Here is a 10,017-nt window from a genome sequence, read left to right as displayed (position 1 = left end):
AAGCATGTTTAAGATTGTGCCACGTGGCTTAATGCTGTAATTCGTTATTTACAAGAAGTTTAATGGGTGACTATCGATGTAGTGGCGTTTACGTAATTCTGTAAAGAGCAATGATATATTTGCCCTTTATTTACTTGGTACACCCAATCTTGACTTCTCTTTTACACTAGAGAGGGCTGTCCAATGTAAAAAGTGGAAAAATTTATCATTTAACTTTTCTAAGTAGCTAGTAAAAAGTACACACTCCCAGGACTGTCCTAGTGTGGCTTTGATTGAAGGCTTCTTATGGAAGCTTTGTTTTGTTTTTTTTTAAATTTTATTTCAACCTGATAAATTCGCACCACCGAAGGATGATTCGCACCCCTTTAATGTCAATTCCCGTCAAAGAGCGTCACAAACCATTAAAAAAAGTCAAACTTTGACGTTTTTTGACGCCAGTTACTGGGGGTGTGAATCATCCTACAGGGGGTGCGAATTATCATCACCCCGTTTTTTTCCTGGTTTTCTCCTTCTTCTCTCGTTCTTTTCTCCTTCTCTTCCCACTAATCTGTAAAAAATAAATAAGAGGAGATTTCAATTTTTCCTACACTGCTCTCTGCAATGTAGCCGGACTCCGACATTTCCATCGGAAAAGCGGTCGGAATGACGAAATATCACCGGAACCACGTCGGATCTCTGGTTCTAGATCGTACCGGCGGTGGAAATTTCCGGCGATGGCCAGCATTTTCCGGATCAGCTTTCCGTCGGAAAATCATCGACACAATGCGATGCGGAGTTTCTCGGTACCGCCGGGAAGAGGAATCCGGTCTGAGATCACGGGAAGAGAAGTTACAGGTTCCGGATTTAAAGAGAAATGGTAGATCTGAAAGATTATCGGATCTTTTGAACTTAACAGGATCCGAATCTGGTTCTGATGACGTGGAGGCTGAAACGAGGCGAAAAGTTGAAGTTTTTGAAGAGCTTCGAGGCGTTGTGAAGAGATTACAGTTTGAGGATGGAGCTCAGAGAGATGCGGCAATGGAGGTGAGAAGGCTTGCGAAGGATGACTCGGATTCGCGAGTTACACTCGCTATGCTCGGAGCGATTCCGCCTCTTGTAGGGATGATTGACTCGGATGAGGTCGATTTTCAGATTTCTTCGTTGTATGCTCTTCTTAATCTCTCGATCGGGAACGAGATGTAAGTTTTTTCTACTTCAGCTTTCAGATTTCTGATTATTTTCTTCTTCCGATCTGTTTCGGCGGTTTGATTTTTGTGCATTGCAGAAAAAAATTAAAAACATCGGATCTGAGCTTCAATTCTCAGATCGGTTCGTAAGATTACTTTACTTTTTTTCTTTTTATCTGACCGGTCTTAGGTTTTCTTGTGAAGAATTCTGCTGTTTTAGCGTCATTTATGCACTGCAAGGTCTTTTTACTTAGGTTTTATCTTGATGAGATTTTTAACACTAGATCTTTTTGTGACTTTTTACCTTTTTATCGTCATTTCTGCCGATTTTTTAGATCAGTCTTGTGAATTTATCTTCTGCTTTATCTGAAATGTATTTCCCCTGGTTTTGCAAGTTTCTTGAACTTTCGCTCTTTTGATTCCCTTTTTTGGATCCAAAACGGCTTAAAGTTTCCTTTTTTGAAAATTCTCCTGTTTTAGCTTTTCAACACTAGATCTTTTTCTGTTTTTCTGTTTTTTTACCTTTTACCGACATTTCTACTGATTTTTCATATCAGCCTTTTGAATTTATCATCTCTTTTATCTGAAATTTATTTCTCCATGTTCTGCAACTTTCTTCAACTCTCTCTCTCTTCTGATTTCCTTTTGAGACCCAAAACGCCTTTAAAGTTTCGTTTTTGACGACAATTCTGCTGTTTTAGAGCCATTTCTACAAGGTCTTTTTCATCAGATTTTATCTTGGATGAGCTTTTCAACAGTCAACACTAGATCTTACCGTCATTTCTACTGATTTTTCAGATCAGCCTTGTGAATTCATCTTCTCTTTCATCATAAAGTTATTTCCCCTGGTTCTGTAATTTTCTTTAACTTTCTCTCTTTTGATTCCCTTTGAAGACCCAAAACCCCTAAAAACCTCTGTTTTGTTTTTGGTAGGAACAAAAAAGCCATAGTAGAAGCGGGAGCCATCCACAAAATGCTCAAGCTCATTGAATCCAAAACCATACCTCCACCTGTATCTGAAGCGATTGTTGCGAATTTTCTCGGCCTAAGCGCTCTGGACTCGAATAAGCTGATAATTGGATCCTCTGGCGCAATCCCATTCCTCACAAACATATTCCAAAACCTTGAAAAAAACATCAGTTCCCAAGCAAAACAGGATTCTCTAAAAGCTCTCTTCAATCTCTCCATCTCTCCATCCAACATTCCTCACATCATTGAATCTGGTCTCGTCCCCTTTCTCATCAGCACCCTCGGAGACATGCAAGTGAGTGAACGAGTCCTCTCGATTCTCAGCAATGTGGTTTCGACATCTGGTGGCCGGAAAGCTTTGGGAAATTCTGGCGATGCGTTTCCGATCCTGGTTGATGTCTTGAACTGGACCGACTCGCCGGGTTGCCAGGAGAAATCGTCCTACATTCTGATGGTAACGATAATTTTAAGATTTTCCACTAATTTTGAATGAATTACAGAGTCCAATGAGTGTTTATACAGAACACTCAAAATGTAAAATTAACAAGAGATAAGCACAAGTCTAACCTACTTTCCTAATCACTCTGGCCGTTTGGATTTTAATCCAGGATTGTAAGGGATTTTACAAGCTGTTACCTTGATTTTATAAGCTAAACCCTGGATTTAGCTTATAAACTTAAACCTGAATCTAGCATGTAAAATCCAGATTTTAGCTTCTAAAATCCGTGTTTTAGCTTATAAAATCAAGGTCAAATCCAGCATTTTATAATCCTGGATTATAAAATCTATGTATCCAAATGGCCTCTCTATGTTATTCTTCTAATCTACTTGCCTAATCTACCACCAATACAATCCAACAGTGAGATCTCTCATACTCCTATCAGGTAATGGCGCACAAGGCCTACGGTGATCGGACGGCCATGATCGAAGCGGGGATTGTGTCAGCATTGCTCGAATTGACTCTCTTAGGTAGCACATTAGCCCAAAAGAGGGCTTCGAGGATTTTAGAGTGTTTGAGAGTGGACAAAGGAAAGCAGGTTTCTGAGGGCTATAGTGGGGTATCAGCCCCGCTCTGTGGTTCTTCTTCGTCTTGCAATGAAGTAGCTAGGAGGGGTTTGAAGGAGGGTGTGGAAGAGGTGGAGGATGAAGACATGATGAGTACGGAGAGGAGGGCTGTGAAGCAGTTGGTACAGCAGAGCTTGCAGGACAACATGAATAGGATTGTTAAGAGAGCGAATTTGCCACAGGATTTCGCACCTTCCGATCATTTCAAGTCACTCACGGCGACTTCGACGTCTAAGAGCTTGCCGTTGTGAGAATGGATCAGCTGCAGAGAAAGGTATGGAAATTTTTCTAGTTTTTCAAAGTAGAACCTAGCGAATTTGCTTGGAATCTTGCGGGAATTTGGGTTGCTTCATGAGGGTTTCAGAAATTAACGTCTTATAATGTGATATAATCAGAGGCATAAATTTCACAAAAAGAAAAATACTGGTAAGAGCCCCGAATGTGAGAGATTATAATCAGACGAGTCTGATACTGTCATTGCTATTTTGTGGTGCTTAGGAAAGTTCATGCTGATTTGTGTAAAGAATTATTCCGTTTTTTATGGGAAAGCTGGGGTTTGGCGGGTACCCCAACCGGTTTGTTTGATAAAGAGAAAGATGAAACATTTATGGGCACAATATGCCATCCCTAACTATCGGAACATATGAGAGATGGAGATCCAAAACTCAGGATAGACGAACACTAAACCTAAGAGTTCGAAATACTCAATATTCATGAGTTACATAATCAGCTAGTTTTATGGGACTATTTTGGGATCTTTGAGAGCATCTTAGGCAATTTTTCTTTGGAACTTCTTGCCACGATTCATTTGATTCCTCTAGTTCTGGACTTTTTTCTACACCGTCTTCTTGCTCAATTTGGATTAGATTGACTAGATGACGCTCATCTGCCCATGATATTTTCTTCTTTGGAGCTTCTTTTGGACCTTCTGGATCATCTTCATTGTCTGAGGAGTATTCCAATGAGTGATTTTCTTCTTCCCATTCCTCTCTTCAGAGGTGCCTTCTTCACCGTTGGTTGTGACTTGTGATAGTGTAAGCATTCTGATCCTCTGCTTCCTCTCTGGTGTCCATATTGTGTGGATCTATTGATGGCTCGTCTAGATTTTGAAATCTGTCTTCTTCATCATCTGAGATGCTAAGTATGCCAAAGCTTTTAGAAACCACAATTGATTTCCCTTCTGCTGCCTTGACTCCAAGGTCAGTTCTGTTGGACAGGCCAGATTTAAGAGCGTCAAAGCTGTTAGAAACCATTATTCCGCTATTGGATTGGAGCGTCATCTTTTTCAAAGGGCAGCAGACTTAAGGGCGATTTCCATCCTCTTGCCAGTGTCCATATACCTGTCTATTGCTATCGTTCTAAGTTAAGAGAGTCTTGTGCGTGATATTTTGGATTTTCGGATATGGGATTTCTCTTCCCGGATGAAGGAAAGAGGAAGCATTTCTTTACTTTCTTCTCTTTTTTTAACCCAAGTTCCGATATACAATGGGGATAAATAAGAGAGGGTAAAAGGATGGTGTCCTTTTTTGTTAAGTATGGAATTTCGATATTCTCGTATCGCCCTTGATGAATGCTTTCTACTTATTACATTGTAAACGGTACCTATTACATTGGAAGCCCCGTTTCTACCCCCTTTAGTTGATCTAAACTCTCAACTTGATAGGTGCCCCCCTGTTCGATCTCCAATAACGACAAAATTGGTCCATCCCATAGTCATCAAAAACTTCCTAGTTGGATGGGAAGCTCGCTCCAGAGACTCTCTTTGGAGGCAAGTTCTTCCCGCTTTCCAAATTTAGGGGAAGCACGCTTTCCAACACGCTTCGTACGTATTTCCTCTTACTTAAGAGTACGCTTCCTATTTAGGTGATTATTCTTCCTAAAAGAATATTTTCTCCTTTTGTAACATTGAAGGAGCGTATTTAAAAGAAAAAAGTGCATTTATAACTTGAAAACTCATCTTATGTTTCAAATGGAAATTACGTGCATCCTTTTCTAGAAACTTAACATTAAATATACATGCATAAAATACATGGAACTGTAAATTTCTAAAACTTATAATTCTAGTTAGTCGTGAATTCCTCATTTCTATTTGTAATCCTTATCTTATTAATCCTTCTCCAGCACTCTGCAATCTTACTCTTTCTAAAAGATCAATATTTCCTCCTTTTGATAACATTGAAGGAGCGTATTTAAAAAAAAGTGCATTTAAAACTTGAAAACTCATCTTATGTTTCAAATGAAAATTATGTTCATCTTTTTCCATAAACTTAACATTAAATATACATGGAACTGTAAATTCCTAAAACTTATAATTCTAATTAGTTGTGAAGGCATATTTTCTATTTGTAATCCTTATATATATTAACCCTTTCTCTCGATACTACTGCAATCTTATTCTTTCATCTACATGTTCACTACCAAGTTCCAACAAGGCTTCTTACATTCTTCATGCTGACTTTTGCAATCTTACTCTTTCATCTACATGTTCACTTCCAAGTTCCAACAAAGCTTCTTACATTCTTCATGCTGACTTTTAATGACGTTTCCCATACATTTTTATTTACTTTCTTTAGAGCTTTTCTTTAGAGATTTAAGCTTATTTTTTGCTATTGAATATGAATAGTTGTTATATTTGTCTTGGATTCTATCTCATGTATGACCTCCTACGATTATAATTCTATGGCTGATGTGATTACAATGCATGTATGCCTTCCTACTATTATAATTCTATGGCTCATGTCATTACAATGTGGACCCTGTACATGTCAAATGGGGAAGCACAAAATAGAGGTATTTTTGCCATATGAAAGTGTCGGGATTCTAGTCTTACTAGTATCTTTTACTTTGTTATCATTGCATATAGTGAAAGCTCCTGAATCACTTCCTCCTGTAGTAGTCCCAGAACATTAAAAACTACCTAAATCGCTTGGGTTCTCAATCGAGATTTCAGATTTGGGTTTCGCGTGTGTTTTGGTCAGAATGAAAATGAAAGCATGTAAATTTCAGTTGTAAATTTTGGTGAAAATCATGTATAAAACATATGCAAATGACGGGCATTTAGTTTTTGATTTGCATTTTGGTGGGGATGGAAGCGAAAACAGAGATATTTTCATTTTGGTATTGTAGCTTTGTCTTTCTCTTCTTTTATTTTCTATGTATGAGTTTTCTCTAAAAATTGTAACCCTTTTCTTTCTTTGTTTTATTACAGGTTTAGTCGTTCTTCCTTGGTCACAAATTGTTCTGTGCTACTCTGGCCAGGTATATACACATACATACATACATACTCAGTGAGCCTTTCTACTTGTCAAGTTTCAGTCTCTCTTCAAGTCTCACAGTTTTCAGTGCATTTCTTTTTTGTAATTAAATGAACTTCTGATCATTGAATATGGAAGGTATATAAATGGATGTTTAGGGCCCGATCCACTCTCAACAGCCAAAAATGTATATTTTTATTGGATAGGGATTTGCTTGGCAATTTTGCGGAAATCCATTTCGCAGCTCAATTTTGCAGGAGATAACAGGCACCTCAGATGAATTAATTGAATAAGACAAAATCTACAGCCTGGCTGTTCTCTCCTGCAAAAGTGAGCTGCTAAATGGTTTCCTCAAAATTGCCTAGCAATAGGATTATTCTAGTGTTTTTTAGGGCTACTGGAGATCCACTGCAGATGGATGGAAATGTTGGAAAACGGGGTGTTTTTTTATTTTTTGGTTGGGCGGGGGAATGATATTTCCACCCCATTTTCCAGCATTTCCATCACCTTTTGTTTGTATTTTACTAAACAAGAAATGGTGTTATTTTTAGGAAAATAGTAACAAAAGGGTTAGAAACATCATTTTTTATTTCTTTCGCGTTTTCTTGGTGGATCTCATTTGTCTTCTTTTCTATTTAAGGTAAAAGAGTGTAAGACGAAGTTAGGGTTTTGTATATCCTGTAGCCTTCCCCTTTTGGAATTTGGTATGGGTGTGTGGTTGTTGTCAACACATGCCATTAGTAATAGGTGGTTGGTTGGTGGGAGAAAAATACCGAATATGGATAGTATTTCAACTATATCCACAAGAAAGGGCACACAGACCCATTAGTAATAGGTGGCTGGTGGTGGGAGAAAAATATCGAATATGGATAGTTATTAACTATTCACAAAAATGGGTACTCTTCCTCTTATCATCAAAACATGCACGAATCTTAAAAATGTGTAGGAAAAAAAACCATATGGCCTCTTTTGACGCAACGTTATTCTCTTTTGTTGGGTTCAAGTTATTTAAAAGTTGGGGTCAAATGACTAACCCGGGTCGACTAGTGAGTAACGTTGCCGTCCTTGTATTGAATACCAAGAAGGGATGACTACTTTAATCAACAATGGTTCCATCAGGAATTAAAGCGGGTCAAGTAAAAAAATGTTGCCGGTATTGGATCTAGGGTTCTCGTTAGTGGGTCTATATGTAGGAACTGATGGACTACCATATTCAACCCGGCACTAGTGGAAAAGACGCTATTGGTATATTAAATAAGGTTGTTTTTCTACTATTGTTTCACTCGGGAGCAAAGTGAAAAATGTATTTTTTAAAATTATTTTAAGGGACGGATCGACTACCTTAATCAACAAAGGGTTGATCAGGAGTTATAACGGGGTAAAACAATAGTAGAACGACAACGTTATTTAACATACCAGCAGCTGTCTTTTCCACTATATTTTTCAATCCGCCAGCGTTTCCTTACATGAAATTCCTAGGATTCATCCAAGGTTTTAAATTTCTATAATGTGGGGGAAAACTAGAAGTGGCCCCACTTGTTCAATGATTCAAAGCATTTATTGCCGAGGCCTTGCAACGAATGGGCACGAATTCCAACCCTTCAATTTGTAGAACCTTTCTTGAATTTGAGTATGCAATTTAAGTCTAGGTCCACTTCAAACAAAAAAAAACTTGTAAGGTCTACAACTTCAATAGGGCGGGCAGGATTTTATCCGTTTAAGGGTGGGAAATATCATTTCCCTTAGTTTATTGGTATTGGACTCACAATCCGTGGGCATAATCTTAAGGAAACAGGGCCCAGGTGTTATCTAAAACGCTCCAACTACATTACATAGAGGATTTCTATTCAGCAGAAAAAAGAAGACGAGAAAACTGATTGTTAAGACTATTAAGCATATGAAGCTTACAACTATACAAGCAAAGCATTACAAGAGATAATGTCTGTTACAATATGATTGAGAGTCTTTCATTCTTCCCACCTCACTTACTGCTACATTCATAAATAAAATAAACAAGGAAAAAATCCACAACACCCATAACTTTAATCCACCCAGTTTCATTCTCGACCACTTTAACGGCTTCACGTCCCTGTTGCACCAACACCTTCAGTTCAGCAACCTCATTATCCAACCTTTCCAACACTTTAATGGCTTCACGTCCCTGTTACACCAACACCTTCAATTCGGCAACCTCTCTCTCCAACCTTTGCAGACGTTGATTTGCAATCATGTTGTCCCTCCTCAAACGAAATTCGTTGTCGTCAACATCATTTTGACACCAACGGAAATACTCACACTTCTTGATGCCAAGTTCCTGTGTGTTGTATGAGCTTTAGGAATTTGAAATTTGGTCAAGAAATAAAATCACACGTATTGAAACGTATTGAATTTTTATTTACAACGAATCCACATGTGTAGTAGGGCCGTCCTCGGTTTCCATTCTTATCTGACTTAGTTATTCTGATACAGGCTTTCTTTTGACACTCACAATTCACCACAGTTGAACTACCATCACTCTCAGTAGACGACGCCATCGATTAATCTTAACTATCTGCACAAAAAAACCAGGGATTAACAATATGAATAAAACCACAATAAAACCACAAAAAAACCAGGGAAATACAATAAGAACATATCCCATATTTCCACTTCAAATGTCACAGAAAATCAATTAAATGATGTTCACAAAAAATCCTCTTTGAAACCCACAAAAAATAAACAACATGAACAGAACTTTAACCCAATGATAGAGTCAAAAAATCCTGTTTCAAACCCACAAAAAGTAAACAACATAAACTAAACATCTATTATATGATGTTCACAAAAATCTGTCTTTTTAGGCTTAAAACATGTCCTCAAAATTGGATTTTTTTTATCCCACACAACCACAAAATCTACACCCCATTCTTCCGCTTTTTTTTTAAAAAAAATGGAAAAAGAAAGTGAGGGAAAAAGGAGAGAAAGGGTTAGGGCAGATGGGAGGTCTTCCTCTTTTACCAAAAAAAAAAATGAAAAAATAAAGAAAGGGGTGGAGAAGGACTTACCTGGTGAAGGAGGTCCTCACCCGACGAGATGAGGGCGACGAAGAGCATGAGCCCTGCAAAAAACCCAAATCAGTTCACACAAAGGGAAGAGAAAAAAACCCAAAATCGTGAAATCTGTTGCTAAAAATCGTGAAATCTGTTACCTGGGCAAGGAGGTGGAAACCCAAGATGGAGAGGCGAGGAGATGAGGGCGTTGGTTGAGATTTTGGGTTTTTTTTTAGCTAGGGTTTGAGAGAAAGAGAGGAGGAGAGATTTTGGGTTTTTGTTTTAGCTAGGGTTTGAGAGGAGGAGAGGAGGATAGGAGGAGAGGAGGAGATGCGTATCACATAAAGCTTCGATTTTTACACCCAAAGCTCTGTTGAAACCGTCGCACCATGGGGTTTTTTTTCTCTCCTTCCAGGTTGCTCGATGGAGAAGAAACCCTTTCTTTGCTCGATGGAGATGTGGGTTTGAATGTAGGGCTGAGATTTTCTAGATCATGTGGCTGTCGTTAATACCTTCAAAACACCTCACTAATGT

The 10,017-nt window shown here is 38.4% G+C and overlaps 1 protein-coding gene and 1 long non-coding RNA gene across 2 annotated transcripts; one reads left to right on the top strand and one right to left on the bottom strand.

The window, feature by feature from the left end:
* The first annotated feature begins 532 nt into the window (after positions 1-532).
* Positions 533-6,617, top strand: LOC143856738 (U-box domain-containing protein 45-like). The gene is made up of 4 exons (XM_077367015.1): positions 533-1,178; positions 2,100-2,589; positions 3,020-3,474; positions 6,409-6,617. Exons 1-3 carry the CDS (start codon positions 643-645, stop codon positions 3,449-3,451), a joined length of 1,458 nt encoding a protein of 485 aa, XP_077223130.1. The 5' UTR covers positions 533-642; the 3' UTR covers positions 3,452-3,474; positions 6,409-6,617.
* A 1,831-nt stretch (positions 6,618-8,448) lies between these two features.
* LOC143856076 (uncharacterized) lies at positions 8,449-9,597 on the bottom strand. The gene is made up of 3 exons (XR_013238096.1): positions 9,499-9,597; positions 8,854-9,005; positions 8,449-8,768 (listed from the first exon to the last, which is right to left on the bottom strand). It is a non-coding gene; the product is annotated as an uncharacterized LOC143856076 (long non-coding RNA).
* Positions 9,598-10,017: the final 420 nt, after the last annotated feature.

The sequence above is a fragment of the Tasmannia lanceolata genome, unplaced genomic scaffold (assembly GCF_043159265.1).
Source record: "Tasmannia lanceolata isolate RefF3 unplaced genomic scaffold, GAP_Taslan_0.1 ptg000023l, whole genome shotgun sequence".
NCBI lineage: Eukaryota > Viridiplantae > Streptophyta > Magnoliopsida > Canellales > Winteraceae > Tasmannia > Tasmannia lanceolata.
The sequence above is the reverse complement of the archived record's forward strand: the minus strand, read 5'-3'. Positions and strand labels throughout refer to the sequence as shown.